This window comes from Gouania willdenowi, chromosome 5, assembly GCF_900634775.1.
Source record: "Gouania willdenowi chromosome 5, fGouWil2.1, whole genome shotgun sequence".
NCBI classification, from domain to species: Eukaryota; Metazoa; Chordata; class Actinopteri; order Blenniiformes; family Gobiesocidae; genus Gouania; species Gouania willdenowi.
The window spans coordinates 28,409,053-28,432,421 of NC_041048.1; the positions used below are offsets into that span (position 1 = coordinate 28,409,053).

The window sequence follows — 23,369 nt, forward strand, 5'->3', positions numbered from 1 at the left end:
GGAATGTCCTGGGGTTTCATGTACAAAGACTTGCATGAAAAATGAGTGTTTTATAGTTTTGTTTTTTTACATTAGGCTGACAGTAACATGTATAACGGAGATGATTCAACAATGAAGATACTTTAATAACCACACAATTCACTAAATGTTTGACTGGGTATGTTAATAAGGTGGATTCAGATTAAGAGACAGAAAATGATATATACGACTAACCACAAAATGTTCTAATCGTGCACATCAAGCTTAATGTTTGTCTCCATCTGAGCGTGTAACAGGGAAATGTGATGCTTAGGTGTTAAAGCATCTAGAAGTAAAATCTTTTAACCAGTACGTCAATCGCCCACCCCACACATTCCCCTGTGACACAAACGTGCGCACACCAGTCTGGAGTGTTTGTGTGGCTGCTAATGATGGCTGGACTGAAAGCATTAGTGTTCAAACGTGTCTGTTTACTCAGAATTCAGATGATCTGCCGGAGATCCCAGCTCACAGAGCTTTGACAGATAGTGAACAATAAATGGATGACTCAGACAGAAAAAAACATTTAAAAAATTAACTCACAAAAAATGTGTAAATAATACATGTCAACAGCAGCTCAGAAGTTTGTGTTAATGTATTGTTTATTTTGGTAGTGTACCAAATAAATCCTTAGAATTTAAAGCATCAACTGTAGAAGCGTACATACACCACCTCAGGACTTGACGTGAAAAGACTGCATGTTTCCACACTCACTCCAGTTTCTGAACATCAGGATTTTGCTGTGGAATTTGACGTACGCACTTTTTTGGGCGTACGCACATTTTTGTACATGAGCTCCCAGGTCTGTGAATGATGGATGGACAATGAGAAGGCCTTTAGTCCTGAGTCACTAGCTGTCACCTGCATGCTTTCGCACAGGATTAAATTTCCCAGTAGGGTCAGGAATATACCATTTGTCCCACTCATTTGAAAAAGAAGATGCCCTTCCCCAGGGCTTATAATGTCCGTTCCAATGGAGGAGTTTGGCAGCCTTTATGAACTGAGGTGAGTAACGGTTTCCAGCACCTGTGCTGCCTGAAAAAACATTTTCATAGAAAAGACATGAAGTTTAGTTTTTAATGCATTTGATTTATGTAACAAGTGTACAGGATGAAGTACAATACATTATAATTTATGAAACTACTTAATTTTAAATTCTGGAAGCACTTGACATTTATCTATAAACTGTATGAGATGAGAATATCTCAAAATTAGGAAATATGCAGTGGAACAAAACGTCTGATTTGTTTTCTTTAATCCATCATTGGGGTTTTATTAGAACAAATGGAAAAAATATGCCTCAATAACCTACATAAATACATACTTGATTTAACAAGACATTGACAGAGAAGCGGGAAGTGTTGGAAATAAATGCTACTAAATTGAAACTCACCGAGATGTCGGACGTGCCACATTGGGTCAATAGTAGAGTGACGTTTGTAGAAAACAATGAGTAGTGGAGGAGTTGTGATGCTTTCTGCAAGTGTTTTACTGTACAAATCTTCTCTGGTGGGAAAAATTACATTCATTAAAATGAACAGTTCTAACTTGAACATGAGATGTCTATTCAGAAGTCTTGTGCTGTGGTCTGAATCAGGCAGAACCAGTCACTGGTGAGTGTAACTTACTTGGCGTTGAGTTCCATCCAGTGCTCCAACTGCTGCGTGACATTTTGGTTCTTCCATTCAGTCAGGTTAGCGATCATCACCCCTGGGTTAAAGGAGCAAGTGTTGGTCTTCATTCCCAGCTTCTTAATGGCTCCCTTCTTAAAATCCAGAAATCCAATATAGTTGTTCTGTTGAAAAGTTTTTTTGTTTTTTTTTAATCAAGTCAGACATAATCAGGCTTTGGTAGCTTTCCGAAGGAAGATGCACATCTGTTGTTTTGATTAACAGACCTGATTTCCAGCTCCTCGAACGATGCCCTTTACAGATGCAGAGTCACAATCGTCTGAGAATGCTGCTGCGTGCCCAGGTTTGATGCTAATGTCATAAAGATCCTGAATATCCCCTGAGATTTACCAGAACGCATAGAAAACTCATTACATTACTTCAAAAGAATCTCTGACAAAGTTTATCTTGTGACGATTTGCTCTTGCCTTGCACAATGACATCATCATCCAGATAGATGACCTTCTCTGCCTCTGGTATGTATGCAGGCAGATAAAATCGTGCAAAAGTTAACTGGAAAAAACAGCAAAAAAACAAGCTGTGATGATAAACCACAACATTTTTACAGAGTGAGTCGCATTAATTTGTCTTACTGGTTTCATTATCTTTGCAATCTCAGGATCTCCTGCTGTCTTCCCACTGAGGATCTCAGGATTAAAGACAACTATTTTATGCTTAATATTTTTTAACTTTGAGTTGCCCAACCAATATCTGTTAATACAAAACCCAAATAAACATGACCGGTTACACAAAATACCCATCTGTGTCAGTATTGTTCATTAATAATTTGGATTTTGAGTCTTACTTGAGGTGATCGACTGTTTCATTCAAGGTGACGATGGTGAATACCACATTAGCTTTACTGTTCTGGTAGGCGCTGTTGATGGCAGCAATTACAGCTCCAAGTCTCTCCTCAGCAGCAGTGATGATTATAGGGATCTCCTCTCCTTGTCTCGCCAAATGCAGCCTTAAGTCTGGGGACAACTCAGACTCAAAGGGAAGGATCCCCTCAACGTCTGAAAGTGGATTTAACACACAGGTTAAAGAAAATTATGCTTTGCTGCTTTGGCATAAAATGTGTGAAGCTACTGCAGTGTGTCCATGCACCCTATAAGAGCACAAACACCAGAACAGATATGAACAGACTGTACCTGGGTTATCTTTATGTAATAAATCATTGAGATTGAGGAGATTTCGCTGAACAATAATCAGAAAGGCAACAGCCAGCAGCACGAGGATGATCACATTAACTGAAAGACAAAGTCAAATGTTTTGTGTGCTAAAGTGCAGTAGTGAGCAGTATTTATTTTGAATGAATAACAAAAGACTGTGAATGATCAGGACTCTAAGGTCATGCAATCAATTAATAGGACGATCTTTGACTGCAAAGTCCTGTTTAACTGTTCACCACACCTTCACATTACGATCTGTTGCTTACACATCATGTCTATTTAAGGTGGGACAATATATCGTAAAATGCTAAGAAAAAAGGTCCGCACAACTGTGTGGTTAGCTTTTAATTTACACCACACTGAAATTGGGAGCTAACCACGCAGTTGTGTGGACCTTTTTTCTTAGCATCTTTAGACCTTTTTGATCCAGCACACTGCCTCGAAAAAAGGGAAGTGTGCGTTTTTTGATGGTGCTACAATATATCGTAAGACATCACAATGTTAACATCAGATTAAAAAACTAAATAAATAAATCACAACCTACATGACACCATATTGTTATGGTTAGTTTTCATTATTTTACTTTTTATTCCTGTTGAGTTGAAAAGTTAATATGCATATTAGGTATGCCCTGAGTTAAAGTCAAATAAAAACTTTATTTCCCTCCAACATTTTAGGGTCAAATATGATGTATTGTTATGGTGAGCCCATTATCGTCTAACGTATCGTAAACGTAGTGTATTGTCCCAATCTATTGTCTATTTAAAGTGTTTTTGGTTAGCAGTTTCTGACTGCGGGCTGTATGTTGTGCATTGACTTCCCAAAAACTATTAAAATTTGATTTAACAAAAGCATTCACGGAGCTCTTAATTTACACAGTTGTTTGAAGGTACTGAACATCGGAAAGTAATTGTAGAACTGTGCACGTAGGTTGAAATAAATAAAACAGCTTTGATGGTCTCATTGTTTGGTCTGGAAACAAAGGCTAATGCTAAATGCTTATCAGAGACCGATTTATTCGCATTAACCTACCTCTCCTCAGTGTCATGTTCTCCAATGTCCTTCTCGCACATCCAATAAAAATTAAAAGAGAGTTTAAAATGATATAAGTTAATGGCTGAAGAGCCCACGCTGAGTCAGCAGGCAAGTGAATCCTAAAACTTGCGTGGCGGCCTAAACGTCACATTAGACCAGCTCGCCATGCAAACGAGGTCATTCATTGGATCGCTGTGTTTAAAGATGATTAATTATCAGTTTTTAAGCTCCCAAACAAGATGCTTCATGTCTGGAGCCAAAATGCCAACTCAACATCAACAAGTTTTTTTAAGCCATTTTCGTGTTAAAATGGAGGACTAATGTGTGCCTGATTGTAACATTGTGCTAAACGGGTACTTTAGCTTCAAATAAATATTAAGAGAAACATAATTGGTACATATGAATACTATAATTTAAATAAAATAAATCTGTTTAAGTGACACATAAAAGTATGAATATAAACTAACAAAAAAAACAGTGTTATTAAACAGGCAAATACGTAGGATAACTGAGCAACAAACGGACTCTTTACACGTGTCGTTGTGGCCAATAGTCCTCCAGTCTGTGCACCGGCGCATTAGAAACCTACTAGGACCTTTTTTTTCTTTTTTTATTGAAGGGAAATTAGTCATTACAACAGTTTACATTACAGCAAAAGATAACACACGATAACCATTAATAAAAGGAAAGAGAACTAAGAAAACGAGACAACTGAGAAAAAAAGACAGCAGGAAAACCTTCAGGTTTCAAATGTTTGCAGAATAAATGGTACAGTTTAACAGATTTTTTTTTTTGTTTTTAACATATTTTAAAGTATTGAAGAATTGATGTAACTTGTTTTCAAAAATGATGTCCGTTTGGTTTTGTCTGTGCCCATTTTGTTTTTTGTATATGATATTTTGTCAGCACTGATTAGAGTCTGTATTAAGAGGGAAAGCGCTTTTGGAATAGTGTTTTCAAAATAAAAGATGATGTCGCTCCCCTGGAGGCCGAAAACATTACCTGTTTTATTATGAACAAGTATATGAGGCCAGGGGTCTTTTACTCTAGGTGCAGTTTTTTTTTATTTTTTTTTTTTTTTGGTTAAAAGATAGGCCTGGAGCTTTAATAACTGATGAGTTTCATCTGATTTCATTGAGAAATAGAGCTGTGTATCATTTGCATAGCAATGGAAATTTACATCATGTTCTCTGATAACGTTACCTAGTGCAAGCACGTATAATGTAAAGAGTATTGGCCCCAAAACTGAACCTTGTGGACCTTCATGATTAACTCTGGCATGCGCTGAGGAGAGATTATTAACATGAACAAAGTTGATTCTGGCTGATAAGCAGGATTTAAACAAACTCAGCACTGTTTCTTTAATCCCAAAAACACTTTCCAGTCTCTGCAGCAATAAATGATGATCCACTGTATCGAAGGCTCCATTGAGATCTAAGAGCACCAGAACTGAGACCAACCCTCTGTCTGCGGCTAAGAGGAGATCATTGGTTACTTTTACCAAGGCGGTCTCTTTGCTGTGATGGGCTCTAAAGCTAGACTGAAAGCTCTCGTATATATTGTTCCTAAGTAGGTGATCACATAGTTGACCTGCGATGACTTTTTCAAGAATTTTAGAAACAAAAGGAAGATTGGATATTGGACAAGTCACTTGGATCAAGGGTAGGTTTATTACGCAGATGTTTCATTTCAGTGGTTTTAAAAGCCTGTGGCACATAACCTGTTAATAGAGATGTGTTAATCCAGTTAACCATATTAGTGGCGTTGGGATTGGATCTAAAAGACAGGTTGTTGGTTTTGAAGCACTAACTATTGAGGTCAGTCCAGATAGGCCAATTGGAGTGAAACTCTGTAAATAAAAGCTGTATGTTGGGGATATTTCAGTTACAAAACAAGACAATTTTTTTATTTTTATAATGAACATTTTTCAAAAATACAAACTCACGACAAGGATAGTAATCTCAACTTCAGTCAGTGCGTGTTCAATGAGGAACAAGAAAAAACAAACAAAACAAAATCATACTATATGTATACATATTAAAGGTAGGGTAGGTGATTTTCAAAACCTAGCATGATTTTAAATGTAGCCTCCCTGATGGCTCCGCCTTTACCCCCCTCGCCCCTCCCCTCTGTGCTCCGTCTCACTCACATGCACACGCATAGGAGCAGACCTCAGCTCATCGCTTGTATTGTGTAGAAACTTTGTTGTGTCATGTCTCATTCAGCAGTAAATAAACAATAAACTTTACCATCATATATGTTAAAAAACGTGACCAAAAATTCTGTCAGCGGTGACGTGCTTTCAGCGTGAGCTTGTGCATGCTAGGGGTCGAGAACAACCAGGGAGACAGGGAAACGTGATTGGTTAAAAAAAAGTGGTTCGTTTTTTTTCCATTGCTCAAAGTTACAGTATTTTAGGTTTACAGCTGTGACAGTTGATAGTTCCTTTTTCAGAGCACATAAGATCTTAATTTCTGTCAGGACATAAAGAAAATTTCAACCAAAACCTTGACAAGTGTATCTGGAAGAAATCGCCCACCCTGGCTTTAACAAAAATTAAAAAAAATATATAATAGTAAGGAATTGAAAATAGCTATTACAACATTTTTTTTCTACTACCGTTGCTTCTTGCTTTTTCAGAAGCAAAGAACAGAAAAAAAATATTGAAAATTAACAAATAAGGTGCATCAGGGCTCCCAAACGAGCTTGGCATACAAAAATATATACATATGAATATCATAATATTAACCGGAGCATAGGCACAGAGAAGATCATGGCCGAACACAGCAACAAATGGTCAGTCTGTAAAACAATAACCAACAAATCTGGGGGGATGGGACACAGAGACACACCTAGCAATTACAATTGCAAAGTAAATTATCTTATCTTTTTTGGCAGGTTTCATTGCGAAACCTGCCAAAAAAAGGCTGCTGATGAGGAGTTGTGTGCAATTGAATTGAAACAATGTCTGTGGCCTCCTCTGTGTTGGGATTCAAAGCAGTTTTGCCTGTAATTGATCTAATTAGGGAGCTTTCTCATCTTTGCATTATATGAGGGAAATTCACAGTGTAGAAAATACAACAAACCTTAAAGCAAAAATAAGCATTGATTTGTCGTATTTAAACAAGCGCTGCGATGTGGTAGCTCCCTTATTGCAGACAAGCTTGCCACACCAGCCTAAAGGGCAAGCCCTGCTCCAATTAGGACAGGAGAACCACCCGTGCCACACACGGAGCGGAAACATTCAGTCAGCCAGCTCCTGGTCATCACATTGCTGTTTTGACTTTTTTTAAAGCTCTTTTTGCTGAGATTTGCGAGTGTCTCTTCACTTCCGGGTTTTTCGTCTTCGTCTGTTTTGTGAGTTCTTCTTCTAATTTGTACGTTGCATTTCTGGAAACGAGACCTCGATGTGTCGTGTCGGTCCGTACAGTGTGAGAACATACATCATGAGCTGCGCACATTCGGGCTCTGCACATGAGTTGCACAGTTTGAGCTGGAGCTGAGTACAACAATTGAAAAATTGCAGTGTATCACAGCCTTAAGCCAAAGCAATCGCCTCCACCACCCAATGTGACAGGCGTTGCTTCGTAACAGGCCTTCCCCTATGGGACGGTGGCCAGGAGAAGAAGAGCTGATTGCTCCTCCTGAAGCCCACTGTCAAATCCATTTACGCACGGACAGCATGTACAGGACAAAACAGGTGAGGCCTCTGCTCACCCTGTTCGGCAGAGAAAGCCATAACATCAATAGGAGAACACAAGCCCAATACCTTCGGCACAAATGCCGGGTTGGGCTTCAGCACCATCCTTGGGTCGCCAGGGAAGAATTGAGCTTATGACGGGCGCACTGATAGTGCAGGGATGTCATTGACACATTTGGCCAAAGCCAGCAGCAACACCAACTTTAGGGACACAAACTTCAAGTTTGAGCGTCCCAACAGCTCAAATGGTGGGTGCTTAAGTCCCTCCAGTACCACAGCCAAATCCCACGGCGGCGCCAGTGGCCTGGACACAGGAAAGAGCCTGCGTGCTGTTTAATCCCCAAAGCCCACATGGCAGGCAGCGATAGCTGCCAGATATACTTTCACCGAAGAAAAAGCCCTCCGTTTGTAAATCAGAAAAGGAACGTGTCCCACCCGACGACACCATTCCTCAAACACCCTCCACTTGCAGTTGTACAGAGACCTAGTGGAGGAGAATCTAGTGCACTGAAATGTGGAAATCACACACTGTGAGAGCCCAATAGCTGACAAACTGCACCATTCAGGGGCCAGACCCATAGCGTCAGGCGCTCTGTGTGAGGATGAAACACCCTGCCCTCTGCCTGCAACAGCAGGTCCCTCCGCAGCAGGAGATGCCAGGAAGGAGCGCACAGCAGCCGGTAAATCTCCGCCAGCCAGTGCATAGCAGGCCAGAGTGGAGCCACCAGGAGCAGACTGTGCCCCAGTTGACGTGAAGGAGCAGCGACTGGCAGACTGCGGGATGTGGTTGGCTTGTCGGGCCCTGTGTTGGAGTGGTTCAGATCGTACCTGACCGGTAGAACATTCTCTGTGTACTACAACAACGAAACGTCAGAAACTGCGGATTTAAAGTGGGGTGTACCTCAGGGCTCGGTCCTTGGGCCTCTTTTGTTCCTGATTTATTTACTCCCTCTCGGTGAGCTGATCCAGCAGTGCCCTGATGTCTCCTATCACCTATATGCAGATGATCTCCAGCTGTACTGCAGTTTTAAGCCCTCCGAACCCCAAAACGTGCTTTCCCTCACAAACTGTCTGGTAAAGGTAAAACAATGGCTGAATGAAAATAGCCTCCAACTGAACTCCAGTAAAACGGAAACCCTAGTCGTTGCCCCGGACATTATTGCTCCTCTTATCAAACAGCACCTTGGCGCCCTAAGTAGCACTGTTAAAAGTTCTATAAGGAACCTTCGAGTAATTTTTGATGAAGGGATGTCCCTAGAACGTCACTCTAAGCAGCTCATCAGGAACTGTTTCTTCCACCTGAGAAACATCTCAAAGCTGAGACACATAGTCTCTAGTCCTGAGCTTGAGATGGTCATCCACGAGTTTGTTTCCTCACGGTTGGACTATTGTAACAGTCTGTTTACATGCCTTAGCAAAAAGGATCTGGCTCGTCTTCAAGTGGTCCAGAACTCTGCTGCACGCCTCCTGACCCGTACCTGTAGGAGAGCCCATATCACTCCTATTTTAAAAACTCTACATTGGCTCCCTGTCATCTACAGGATGAATTTTAAAATCCTTGTGCTGACTTTCAGGGCCCTTCATGGCCAGGCGCCTGAATACATTGAGGGTCTGATCCAGCCCTATGTTTCAAACAGGAGCTTGAGGTCTTCTTCTCAAAACCTGCTGATGGTCCCCCGCACCCGCTTTAAAACACGAGGTGATCACTCTTTTAAGGCGGTAGCTCCTCGTCTCTGGAATGCTCTTCCACACACTCTGCGGATGCTGGACTCTGTGGATGTTTTTAAAAGTCATCTAAAGACTCACTTTTTTATGGAGGCTTTCTTGACACACTCCTGTTTGTGAATGGACTCTTTTATACATTGTAGCATCATTGTAGTGGACTTTTATATGCATTGTGCCCTTTTTAAACTGTAAATTGTGAAGCACTTCGTGACCCTGGTCTGAAAAAAGCGCTATATAAATAAACTTTACTTACTTACTCCGAGCTCCTCCCGAGTGACTGAGCTTCTCACCCTATCTCGAAGGGTGCGCCCAGCCACCCTGCTAAGGAAACTCATTTCGGCCGCCTGTATCCGCGATCTTGTCCTTTCGGTCATTACCCAAATCTCATGACCATAGGTGAGGGTAGGAACGTAGATCGATCGGTAAATCGAGAGCTTTGCCCCCCGACTCAGCTCCCTCTTCACCACAACAGTCCGATACAGCGGCCGCATCACTGCTGACGCCGCACAGATCCGTCTATCGATCTCACGCTCCATCCGACCCTCACTCGTGAACAAGACCTAGAGATACTTGAACTCCTTCACTTGAGGCAAGGACTCTCCACTGACCCAGAGAGGGGAAGCCACCTTTTTCCGGTGGAGAACTATGGCCTCAGATTTTGAGGTGCTGATCCTCATCCTGGCCTCTTCACACTCGGCTGCAAACCGCCCCAGTGCACGCTGAAGGTCCTGATTTGAGGAAGCCAACAGAACATCATCTGCAAACAGCAGAGTAATCCTGAGGTTCCCAAATCGGACCCCCTCCGGTCCCTGGCTGCACCGAGAAATTCTGTCCATAAAAGTAATGAACAGAACCGGTGACAAAAAGGCAGCCCTGGCGGAGACCAACATGCACTGGGAACAGGTCTGACTTACTGTCGGCAATGCGAACCAGGCTCCTGCTGCGGTCATACAGGGAACGGACAGCCCTTAGCAAAGGGCCCCGGACCCCATACTCCCGGAGCACCCCCCACAGGGCACCACGAGGGACACAGTCGAACGCCTTCTCCAGATCCACAAAGCACAAGGACTGGTTGGGCGAACTCCCACGAAACCTCAAGCACCCGATGAAGGGTATAGAGCTGGTCCAGTGTGCCGCGACCGGGACGAAAACCGCATTGTTCCTCCTGAATCCGAGGTTCGACTATCGGCCGGATCCTCCTCTCCAGCACCCTGGAGTAGACCTTGCCGGGGAGGCTGAGGAGTGTAGTTGGAGCACACCCTCCGATCCCCCTTCTTAAAGAGAGGGACCACCACCCCGGTCTGCCAATCCAGAGGCACTGTCCCCAACTGCCACACGATGTTGCAGAGACGTGTCAACCAAGACAGTCCTACAACATCCAGAGACTTGAGGTACTCAGGACGAATGAGTACCTCAAGTCAGAGGAGCTTTCCAACCACCTCGGTGACTTCAGCCCGGGTGATAGGCGAGTCCGCCTCTGAATCCCCAGCCTCTGCTTCCTCATCGGAAAATGTGGCAGTGGGATTGAGGAGACCCTCGAAGTACTCCTTCCACCGCCCGACAACATCCCCAGTTGAGGTCAGCAGCTCCCCCCCTGCACTGTAAACAGTGTTGGTGAAGCACTGCTTTCCCTTCCTGAGGCGCCGAACAGTTTGCCAGAATCTCTTTGAGGCCAACCGATAGTCCTCCTCCATGGCTTCTCCGAACTCCTCCCAAACCCGACTATTTGCCTCTGCGACCGCACGGGCTGCAGCACGCTTGGCCTGCCGGTACCTCTCGGCTGCCTCCGGAGTCCTACTAGCCATAAAGGCCAGGTAGGTCTCCTTCTTCAGCTTGACGGCATCCCTTACTTCCGGGTGCCACCACCGGGTTTGGGGATTGCCGCCGCGACAGGCACCAGAGACTTTATGGCCACAGCTGCGAACGGCTGCATTGACGATGGAGAAGGAGAACATGGTCCACTCGGACTCCATGTCTCCCACCTCCCTCGAGATCTGAGAGAAGCTCATCCGGAGGTGGGAGTTGAAGACCCCACTGACAGAGGGATCCACCAGACGTTCCCAACAGACCCTCACCACACGTTTGGGCCTGCCAGGTCTGACCTGCTTCCTCCCCTGCCAGCGGATCCAGCTCACCACCAGGTGGTGATTGGTTGACAGCTCAGCCCCTCTCTTCACCCGAGTGTCCGAGACACGCGGCCGGAGATCAGATGATACAACTACAAAGTCGATCATCGACCTCCGGCCTTATGCACTTATGGACACCCTTGTGCTCGAACATGGTGTTCGTTATGGACAAACTGTAATTGGCACAGAAGTCCAATAACAAAACACCACTCGGGTTCAGATTGGGGAGGCCGTTCTTCCCAATCACCCCTGTCCAGGTCTCACTGTCGCGGCCCACGTGGGCGTTGAAGTCCCCCAGTAGAACAATGGAGTCCCCAGTCGAGACACCGTCTAGTACCCTTCCCAGGAACTCCAAGAAGGCCGGGTACTCTGTGTAGGCCGAGACAACGATGAGAGACCTGTCCCCAACCCGAAGGCGTAGGGATGCGACCCTCTTGTTCACTGGGGTAAACTGCAACACGTGGCGGCTGAGCTGGGGGGCAATAAGCAAAGCCCACCCCAGCCCGCCGCCTCTCCCGGTCCACGTCACGGTCCTTGTTTTCATAATGTCCATAGAGGGTCTTCTGAACTGCGCTTAGTCTGACCCGCCAACAAGGACCTGTTTGACATGGGAGACCCTACCAGGGGCATAATGCTCCAGACAGCATAGCTCCTTGGATCATTCGGGCACTCAAACAACCCCACCACGTTAAGGTGGCAGTTCACGAGGTTGCCCACAGTTTCAGTAAAATTAAATTCAAGACTTTTTAATGCAGTTTGAAATGCCACATTAATTACATAGGGTTGAGGTAAATTTTTTCCCCGGTGTCTAAGGCAGACGTGCAACTGGCGGCCCCCCAAAGTAAACAAACAAAATGACAGTAAAATACACAAAACAAAAATAGACTAAAATAATCTAAATCACTCAAAACACACAAGATGACTACAAAAATAGTCAGAAATCTCCGAAACAATAAACATTCCAGAAAACAAAACCATTAAGAAATCTTTGTTGGACAGGCAATTTTTGTTAAATTTACATTTCTCTATGTTGTTGTGTTGTTTCTTGTGGCGTGGATAGTGATGACAAAATAAAGGGTGGTGTGGAAAAAGCCTTCGGGACCAGTGACTTGTAAATAATACGCAGTTTATTAATAAAATCAAAAGGCCTAATCAAGTAACAAAGACTGAAACCTGCTGAGAGCATGCTGGCCGGATCATTGCAAAACTCTGAGCTCGAAGCAGGAAAGCGAACGTATATATCTTTGGGGTATTTCTTTAACATTAGCTCATCACCATTTCAAGAGTCAACTCAGTTCTGGGTATGATGAAAAGGAAAAAACAGGCACAGTAATACACAGACTTGTGGAAAACAAGTATTACATCTGGAATCATTCTATGTCTTCCCAGGCCTCAAAATCACAAGTAACTAGCCTGGGTCAACATTCTCATTGCCCCAAAAGACATACACCTCCCATTAATGTCAAAATAGGGTATTTCTAGCTAGGAACTTTGCAGACAGAGTCTGAATGCCTGTTTTCCCATCCTTACCATAACACCCAAATTCTTGTGGAATTACACATGGGGTTAGTGCTTGAACAGGGCATCTTGTTTAACCTATAGTTTACTCATATGCACCTTGCTGGAATCAATTCTTTATTTAAAAAAAGGACTATAAATCTTTAATATCACATGTTAAATGCTTTAATACACATCAGTTGAAAGTTGCTACAAACACGACGCTCATCTGCACAAATATCCCACTGCAACCACATCACTTTTTTGTAGTTTGTTCCGCTGTTGTGATTGCCGGTTAAGGTAAATTATAATTTTCATAAAATCATAATCGTGTGTTAAAATTTTAAACTTTTAAAACATTGATTTAAGACATTTTAATGACAATTAAGGCCTTAGATTTATGAATAATGCCTTTTGTCTTAAGGATCTGTGGGAATCGGAACTCTGCAAATAAACTTGCTCTACATTTTCATACCTATCAAAGTTAACATATTTTATGGAGTTTTTTTGGACAACCAAATAGGCTTGGACCCAAAGTTCAGGCTATGAATGAGCCGGTTATATATCCCTCTGTGGTTTAAAAGGTTTTATGTTCATTTCTAAACATTGTTTGTGTCCCACCTGTTTATCACAAGAAGAACCGAACTGCTCAAAGGACTGAACACACTGAGTAGCTGACATCTGCAGGTCTCAGAACCATTTCAGGGTGCTTTCTTCTGCACTGTTCTTTAGCCCTACATAAACATATCATTGATATGATGGTGTGCACAATACAACATAAAGTAACACTGAGACAAACCATTGGTGACTCAAACCATTTCTCTCTCTTTTGATGATTCAGCAGCTTTTTCTGATCTTGCAGAGCGACCTGCGTCCTGTGCTGCTCCTCCTCAGTGCTTCTTTTTCTCCTGAGCATTTACAGCTCCAGTAAAGTAAAGAGTTGGTGGTGAAATCAGATTTAAAGTCATAAATCTGCTTAAATAAAGGATCAGACATTGACTGTATCTTTGGTAAAGTTACAGATACTTTGAATGTGAATGTGTTTCTGAGGCTGTGGGATGGTAAACAAACCTTTATTCTGTGTCGATGAGCTTCCTTTAACTGTTCCTGATGGCCCATGCTCTCCTTTGTCCTCTGATGTAAAACCAAAAGTTATGAATAGTACCAAAATTGAATCATGTTCCAGTGGATGTTGCAGACTCACTCTCTGTCCCTTAAGTCTCTCATCATCTGGTTTTCTTGTCTTTGCTTCAATTCCATCAGCTCCTCAATGCGTTTGAATTGTTCTGACTGAGCACTGGCTATGGCCAGGAATGCCAGCTGAGAAAAAACACACTTTTATTTTAATAGTGTAGATAAATAACTGTTAGTCTACTGAGGTCACAAGGCAGAATAGATGTTGTATATATTAACTCTAACCATAATGGAAAATGTGTGTACGTTTAAATTGAAGAACACAGTGTGATCAACAAATTAACCCCTTACGCTATGTTTTTAATTACTATTAGTACAGTGCCCGTTGGAAGTATGCATTGATGTGGGAGCATAAAGGGTATATTTGCGGGTGCAATTTTCTTGGTTTAATTCTAGGGACATGTGCATGATTTCATCATCACTTTTATATTTTTTTGTTTGGTGTATTTTTCTGTAACGTATGTTTTTTGGTGTATTTGTGTATCTTTCTGTTGTCTTTTTGTGCATAAATGTTTGCTGTTTTTTTTTAAAATTTTTTGTAATGTATGTTTTTTGGAGTCATGTGTATTTTTGTATCTTTCTGTTTTTGTGCATTTTTTGTAAAATTATTGTTTTGTTGCCATTGTAGTGTGATTCTGGAGTCATTTTGTGTGTAAATATTTAGTTTTATGTTTTTTGAGTATAAATATTTAATTTCATGTATTTTAAGGCATTTTCATATTTTTGTTGTATTTTTCTGTAATGTATGTTTTTTGGAGTCGCGTAATTTTTCTTCTTTCAGTTGTCTTTTAGTGCATTTGTTGTGTTTTACACAACTCATACTCATTTAGTATTAGTATATTTAAATAAATAAATAAATAATTACCGTTTGTGTGTGTTCCGTGAAATGTTTGAGACGCTGATAACCAAACTCCATAGTGATTGTAGCGCCAATCAGAAAAACAACCAAACTGCGCAAAACAAAACGTAAAGTTCCAAACTACATGAGTGAGTAAGTAAATTAAATTATTATCTACAATTCGGCTGTCTTTTTAAAAAAAAAAACTAAAATAATTTTTTACCTTCCAACTGAGTGGTCAGAGCTTAGCTTCCATGCACGGCACCACACAGAATCTGCAGTTTTCCAGATGGAGTATTGAATGGGTTGAGTTCAATACTGACTCTAGTGAAACAGCGCGTTAACAATAACAATAACACGGAAAGTTATAAACTTGTCTGCAAAAGACTCACCAGTGGCTGACGGTTTCAAATGATCTATTCAGAGAGCTCCCGTGTTTCGGTCTAAACTATCATCTTGTCTCTCACTCGTGTGTTTACAGTCCACGTCTGCTTGGCTGTGTGCGCAGCGATTGGCTCTGGCCGCACACGTGACTCTTGCTTGGGTGAGGAGCTGTGCAGTGAAATAGATATAGATGGTGCGCTAGCGCCCCCTCACACCCTGAGGTCAAAAGTTGAATAGGTTTCATTTCAGGGCCGTCCAGAAGTGAAATAAAATTAAAATAAACATTTTGAAATGACCAAATTACTCCAAAATAACAGATTCACACACTTGGGGTATTTGGAACCCGTTGCCCGGGTTTCAGGTCAGACTTGTACCGCGTCAGGGAAAACATTTGCTCCACACTCACACATGCACGCACACACAGACGTTCCTTGCTTTTTAGATAGACTCCACACACACACATGCACGCACACACACGTTCCTTGCTTTTTAGATAGATGACTCTGTGTCAGTTGTATTTCAGTCGTCCATGGCTCATCTATTACTTTAATGTTTTTTTTGTCCTGATTTGACTGTGTACTACTGAATATTATCACAGTAAATTCTTCCTCAGCCAGCACATGTGGCAAATATTTAAGACTGCCTTCACATATGAAAAGCTCCAGGTTCGGTTTCCATTTACACTGATATTTTGCAATCGCTCCAAAAGTTTCCCAAAGTTCAACAATAAAGAGAGAAAGAGAAAGTGAAAATCAAAAAAATATAACGTTTTGTTTCATTTGTTTTTTATTTGCATTTTGTCGCTATGTTTTAATGCCAATATATTTGAGGTGCTTGTCCAACCACAACATAAATGTAAATCTGTTAAATATTAAATAAGATCAAGCATAAAAACTGCACAAGGTGCCACATCTTATACAATCATTTACATTATTGTTTAAAAGATGACAGATTAATTGATTATCAAATGATTTGTTGGCTGCAGCCCTTTTTTATGATGTATTTTTACTTTACTTGCATTGTTGTCAGTAAGGACTGTGTCAGAGCTGTGACTTCAATTGTAGAAGGTAGGCCTGTGCAATAAACGGAGATTCAAACTTGTTGTCATTGATATTTTAGCCTTGAAAACACTTGTTTTAATTTTTTACCGTACAGTTAAACGTACGAAGGTTAAGTAAAAAGCAATCTCGCCTCTTATAGGCAGTGCAATCTCCTTTAAACTTCCTTTTGTCCTTAGCTTAGCTTAGCTTAGCTTAAATTTAGCACCTATGGCTTCTCTCTCCTCCCCTCCGCTCTCCTGCCCGGTGTGTCAGATGTTTAGTTACTCCTCGTCCTCCTTTAGGGACAATGGTAGTTGCATAAAGTGTAGCGTACTGTTAGATATGGAGGCGAGGATCAACAATCTGGAGAAGCGGTTCCGCACCCCTGATACCAAAACCGAAGCTAGCAAGCAGGACCTAGCCGGTGCGGACCGTGCTAGCTCTAGCTTAGCCTCCCCCCCGGCCAGCAATGAGTGGGTTACTGTCCGTGGTAAGCATAGTCGAAGGTCAAAAAGCCGCTCGGGACACCACCATGTTCACGTCTGAAACAGGTTCTCCCCCCTCCGTGAGGACAACACACTCACCGGGGAACAAACTCTGATAATTGGCGACTCCATAGTGAGAAACGTGAAGCTAGCGAAGTCAGCGGGCATTGTGAGGTGCATCCCAGGGGCCAGAGCGGGCGACATAGAATCAAATCTAAAGTTGCTGGCAAAGAGTAATCGTAAGTTTGATAGGATAGTCCTCCATGTCGGCACTAATGACTCCCGACGTCGCCAGTCGGAAGCAACCAAAGTGAACATTGAATCAGTTTGTGCTTATGCTAAAACAATGTCGGACTCCGTAATTTTCTCTGGTCCCTTACCAAATCTGACCAGTGATGACATGTATAGCCGCATGTCATCATTTAACCGCTGGCTATCGAGGTGGTGTCCAGAAAACGAGGTGGGCTTCATTGATAATTGGAGATCCTTCTGGGGAAAACCGAACCTGATAGGAAGAGATGGAATCCATCCTACTTTGGAGGGAGCATCTCTACTATCAGAAAACATGGCACATTTATGACATCTCATGAATGAGACCATGTTACAGAGGGGGAGTCCTCCACGCCCCTCTGCGCTTGCCTTAGGACAGTTTCCCTCCCATTGCTATCGTGATAGCTGTGTTCATCGCCATGACAACTGTTGTGATGGTGATGAATATTATTTTATGGAGACGGTGTCAGTCCCCCGACCCATATTTCACAATGATTTTAACATAAAATCAAATAAAAGAGCTATCAATTATAAAAATCTGAAAAAAATTAAAATCTCAAATCTAGAAACACCAAAACATAAAACCATTAGATGTGCTCTATTAAATATTAGATCACTGAGATCCAAATCTCTACTAGTAAATGACCTTATCTCAGAAAATAACTTTGATTTATTCTGTTTAACTGAAACATGGCTGTATCAAGATGAATATGTTAGTTTAAATGAAGCCACTCCTCCCAGTCATTTAAATACTCATATGCCACGAGACATAGGCCGTGGAGGTGGTGTAGCAGCTATTTATCATTCCTCTCTCCTAATCTATCCTAAACCAAAGGCCAATTACACTTCCTTTGAAAGCCTGGTTCTAAATTTATCTCATATCGAATCAAAAACCTGCCAGCCAGTCTTATTTGCGATAATTTACCGTCCTCCAGGCCCTTATTCTGAATTTCTATCAGAATTCTCTGAGTTTATATCAAACTTAGTCCTCAGTTCTGATAAAATACTGATAGTAGGAGATTTTAATATCCATGTGGACAAAGATAGTGATAGCCTGAGCTCAGCCTTTATGTCCCTAATAGACTCAGTTGGCTTTTTTCAAACTATTAATGAAGCTACTCATCGTTTAAATCATACTCTTGATCTTGTTCTAACATATGGCCTTGATATTAATGAACTAAAAGTCTACCCTGAAAATCCTCTGCTATCAGATCACTTTTTAATATCTTTTAACATTATCCTAGAGGATCTCGCACTGTGCAATAAAATAGTTAGGAGTAGAAATCTGTCCAACAGTGCTGTGGCTAAATTTAAAGAGGCCATTCCTGCTGCCTTACACTCAGTGTACCATCCAATAAATAACTATGACATTAATTATAACCCCTCTCAACTGGATCTGCTTGTCGATAGCTCTGCTAGTCTACTAAAATCCACCTTGGACTCAATTGCCCCATTGAGGGAAAAAACTATTAAACGTCAGAGGAAAGCTCCGTGGTTTAGCTCTGAAACTCACACACTCAAACAAACAACCCGTAAATTAGAGAGAATGTGGCGCTCCAATAAAACAGAGGAGTCACGAATACTTTGGCAAGAAAGCCATAGTAAATACATGACAGCCTTACGACATAGTCGATCTACATACTACTCCTCACTAATTGAAGAAAATAAAAATAATCCGAGGTACCTTTTCAGCACTGTAGCCAGGCTAACACAAAGTCAGAGCTCTATTGAGCCCATGATTCCTCTAGCCCTCAGCTGTGAGGACTTTATGACATTTTTTAACGATAAAATTCACAAGATTAGAGATAAAATTAGCCACTCCCTGCCTTCACCTGGGCCTGCTGTACCATTAAATGTAAATAGGCCTAACCTAAACTGTTTCACACATATAGGACTTCAGGAACTTAACTCTATTATTTCATCCTCCAAACCATCGACCTGCCTTTCAGATCCGATCCCAATTAAGCTGTTTAAAGAAGTTGTTCCCCTAGTCTGCCCATCTTTGTTGGAGACAATAAATATATCCCTATCAATAGGCTGCGTGCCACAGTCCTTTAAAGTAGCTGTAATCAAACCCCTTCTCAAAAAACCTACTCTTGATTCCAGCACTTTAGCAAACTACAGGCCTATATCTAATCTTCCTTTTATTTAAAAGATTCTTGAGAAAGTTGTGGCAGCTCAGCTCTGTGAATTTCTTCAAAACAACAGCCTGTTCGAGGACTTCCAGTCAGGCTTTAGAGCTCAACACAGCACAGAGACTGCTTTAGTTAAAGTAAATAATGATCTACTCTGGGCTTCAGATGAAGGACGACTCTCAGTGCTGGTTTTATTAGATCTTAGTGCAGCTTTTGACACTATAGATCACTATATTCTACTAGAGAGATTAGAGAAATTACTTGGAATCACAGGGACTGCCCTAAACTGGTTTAAGTCCTACCTATCTGATAGGTACCAGTTTGTACACGTGAATAATAAGTCTTCTGTGTACACTAAAGTAAGCTACGGGGTTCCTCAGGGCTCTGTGCTAGGTCCAATCCTCTTCTGTATCTATATGATCCCCCTTGGTAATGTTATGAGAAAATACTCTGTTAACTTCCACTGCTATGCTGATGATACCCAACTGTATGTATCAATGAAGCCAGGTGAGACAAATCAGCTATCTAAACTTGAGGCCTGTCTAAAGGACATTAGGGCCTGGATGGACCAAAATTTTCTTCTTCTCAACTCAGACAAGACTGAGGTCATTGTACTGGACCCGCGACACTTCTCTGGAACCATCTACCAACCACGGTTCGGGGGGCAGACACCCTCTCTACCTTTAAGGTTAGGCTCAAAACATTCCTCTTTGATAAAACTTTTAGTTAGGAACCAGCTCATAGCTCATAATTAAGATGCAATAGGCATAGACTGCCGGGGGGGGGGTCTGGCATGCTCGGTTGGAGAGAGGTTGGAGAGGGCGTTAAGAGAGAGGTCATTTAGGTTAGAGAGGGACCGGAGAGGGTCCCATTCCTCTCTCTAACACTCCCTCTATGTCTGCTTCTTCCCTTGTGTGTTTGCTCCTGTACTCCTTCTGGCTTTTGTCTTGCAGGTCCGTGGGATCCTCAGTGTGGAGTTACAGAGACTCAGCGGCTCTGTCTCCACCCTTTTCTCTGCACACACCCAACACAGCATAACGTGGATGGCTGTTCATCATAGGAATGGGATCCACACAAGGTTCCTGCTGCTTAACAGAAGGTTTTCCTTGCCGCCATGATGAATTCATGTTGGGTGTGGGATACATATGTATGTGTATATACGTATATATGCATATGTGTGTATCCATAAAATGAAGAGTCCGTCCCTAAGACTGCTCTACTGTAAAGTGCCTTGAGATACCATTGGTTATGATTTGGCGCTATACAAATAAAGATTGATTGATAGATTGATTGATTCAAGATATATCCAGTTTTTTATTTTGGTGATAGAGAAAAATTACAATATCGCTTCCAATGTTATTTTTTAATTTTATATCTTATGTTGTGTATATTCGTTTTAGGAGTTGATGCTTTCTCTACTTCTCAGAACATGTAAAGCTCAGTTAGATGATCACTGAGTGCACTCTAACAGACCTTCATCTAAACAAGCCACACTACAGAACTCACTCACACGTGCTGTCCCTTAGAGGAGAAAAAGACTAAAGTGCCTCATATTGTGCAACTGTTAGTTAATAAATGTGTCTGTGTGGCATTGTGTATCAGCAAAAATAAAACAGAATTGTCTTTCTGGTATGACTTTATTGAGTTAAAAAATATTGAGATTTATATTGTATATTGACATTACAAGAAAAATAATTGAATTATGAGATTTGCCTATCCCTAACAAAGGTATTTAACCGCTCAAGCAGAGCAGTGGTGTCCAAATTTGGTCCGGGGGTTTATATGCTTCTTTGAAACATCTCCCTAATGTTATCAGCCTTTCTGCAGAACTGCCTGATGTGTTAAAATAACAGTAAATAATCAAATAGTACAGATAATGTGAAGGTATCGATTACTTGGTAATTACCAATGATGACGCCTTGGTAGTCAGAAAGGAATTAATATTTAAGTGCTATATCTCATCAGTACAGAATAAAGGTTTGTTTACCATCCCACAGCCTGAGAAACACATTCACATTCAAAGTATCTGTACCAAAGGTACAGATCAATGTCTGATCCTTTATTTAAGCAGATCTATGACTTTAAATCTGATTTCCCCACCAACGCTTTGCTTTACTTTATGAAGAATATTTAAGATCAATTATAATTGATAATTAATTACAATTATGAAATTATTGTCATAATTGTAATTGTAAGTGGAAAAATCTGTTGCTTTTGAATTTGACTTCAGATAATTGACTTCAAATGTAATTGACGTGAAAATTCTACAAAAACTGTCATTTACAATTCAATTAAACACAAACCTGCCAGTTCTATGGCTTATACATATGTACACATGTAATTAACAATTAATAAAATATGTTTAATATCAAGTTTACCTGTCAGTTTTCTTGAGGATCACTTTACATTTAAAAAATATATATATATTTGAACTTTGAAACAGTTAACAATGTGTAATTGTTATTTTGTGTTAAAAATAAAAAATAATTGCGAGTGAAGGAAGTGACGTAGTCTGAGCGCATGCGTCAAAGATCGGACTTTGACACGTATCCCTCCGCTTAGCGGAAGTTTTGATGCATCTTCTCCATTCTGCTTGAATTTGATTAATAATCTCACGTTTAAACATGCTTTCTATATTCAAGTCCATCCCAACGCACATGGTAAGAGAATTACTGTTTATGTAATTGTAGATCGACATTGTAACTAGCTGACAATGTTCATAGCTCACGTTAGCTTTAAACGACTGGGTAAAACAGCTGCTGTAACGGTATCTGTAAAACTATCATTTATATTAGGTAAACAATAAATCACTGACATCTAAGGTTGTGCAGTATGTAGGCGGATCGATATATGTTCCATTCTTGAACATTGATCAGCGATGTTTTTGTGTTGATATGATCGATGGTGCTTTCGGAACGAGTCAACATTCCTTCTTTGAATGTGATATAGAAGTATATTGTTCACAAAAAGCCTTAATGACTTTTGAAAGAAACTAAAAAAAAAAACTATCACGTCACTGCTTTTGTTTTTTCCTTTGAAATATATATTTAATTATTTTTAGCAATATGCATGAATCTATATCAGACAGATTCATCCATCCATTTTCAGAACCGCATGTTCCTGTGTTTCAGGGTCTCGGGGGTCTGCCGGCGCCTAAAATCAGACTACATACTTTGCAGCATTACGATAGTTTACCTGCATTTATTTATATCGAGCCAGTCCAGTTTATTGGCACAACCTTGCATGACAAAGACTTGTTTTAATCTCTAAATGATTCATTTCTATACGTGAAACCTTTTGTGCTGCTAACAGATGTAAAAACACACTGTCATTGTAAATAATTCACAGATTTGTTTTTCCTTTTCCAACAGGATTACAAAGGCCAGAAGCTGGCAGAACAAATCTTTCAAGGAATAATCCTCTTCTCTGCGGTAATTTTTCCAACTTGGCTAAATGTTTGACTTTCTTTATGTTAATTTTACTCATGCTTTACTTTGCTTAACTCGTTTTTAATCTCTGCAGGTGATTGGCTTTATTTACGGCCTCATCATTCAGCAGTTCGGCTGGACAGTGTACATTGTTTTGGGTGGTTTCACAGTGGCATGTGTGGTAAGTTTTACTCTATATAACACATTAAATTTCACTTCTTCTCGGTGAGGAATGACGAGCAATAGCAAACACATCCATTTGGTTTTGTTCTTTTTTGTAGTTGACTCTGCCACCGTGGCCAATGTACAGAAAGACCCCTCTTTCCTGGCAGCCAGCGTTACCAGAGACCAGTGGGGAGACCAGTCAAAAACCCCAGGAGAGCCTCAAGAAGAAGAAACATAAATAAATCTTCAATATCCGTTTTCTGGCTGTTAGTACATTTTTTGTATCAGAATTAATTTTGTAGTTCTACTCATTTGATCATATGTCACCCTTAAATGATTGGAATGAAAGCTTTGTTCGTGCATGCCAACTGACAATAAAACATGTTTAAGAAAATATGACACATTTGCTCAATACTTTGTAAAAGTGACTGATTTTTGTCTTAAACATTGTTATAATCAGGTAACTTGGAACAGGTGATGAGATTCT

The 23,369-nt window shown here is 41.2% G+C and overlaps 2 protein-coding genes and 1 long non-coding RNA gene across 4 annotated transcripts; 1 reads left to right on the top strand and 2 right to left on the bottom strand.

The window, feature by feature from the left end:
• Window positions 1–595: 595 nt before the first annotated feature.
• glt8d1 (glycosyltransferase 8 domain containing 1) lies at window positions 596–4,191 on the bottom strand. The gene is made up of 9 exons (XM_028446938.1): window positions 3,893–4,191; window positions 2,840–2,938; window positions 2,494–2,704; window positions 2,282–2,399; window positions 2,117–2,201; window positions 1,916–2,028; window positions 1,647–1,813; window positions 1,412–1,524; window positions 596–1,053 (listed from the first exon to the last, which is right to left on the bottom strand). Exons 1-9 carry the CDS (start codon window positions 3,906–3,908, stop codon window positions 869–871), a joined length of 1,107 nt encoding a protein of 368 aa, XP_028302739.1. The 5' UTR covers window positions 3,909–4,191; the 3' UTR covers window positions 596–868.
• Window positions 4,192–12,534: 8,343 nt separating this feature from the next.
• On the bottom strand, window positions 12,535–15,240 carry LOC114463777 (uncharacterized). 2 transcript variants are annotated; one of them, XR_003674120.1, is made up of 5 exons: window positions 15,199–15,240; window positions 14,148–14,263; window positions 14,015–14,077; window positions 13,759–13,915; window positions 12,535–13,677 (listed from the first exon to the last, which is right to left on the bottom strand). It is a non-coding gene; the product is annotated as an uncharacterized LOC114463777 (long non-coding RNA). The 2 variants fall into 2 exon arrangements; XR_003674119.1 differs by having other exon boundaries at window positions 12,535–13,915.
• Window positions 15,241–21,793: 6,553 nt separating this feature from the next.
• Window positions 21,794–23,281, top strand: spcs1 (signal peptidase complex subunit 1). Its single transcript, XM_028447415.1, has 4 exons — window positions 21,794–21,949; window positions 22,661–22,720; window positions 22,812–22,898; window positions 22,999–23,281. The coding sequence occupies exons 1-4, from the start codon at window positions 21,914–21,916 to the stop codon at window positions 23,122–23,124; spliced, it is 309 nt and encodes a 102-aa protein (XP_028303216.1). The 5' UTR covers window positions 21,794–21,913; the 3' UTR covers window positions 23,125–23,281.
• Window positions 23,282–23,369: the final 88 nt, after the last annotated feature.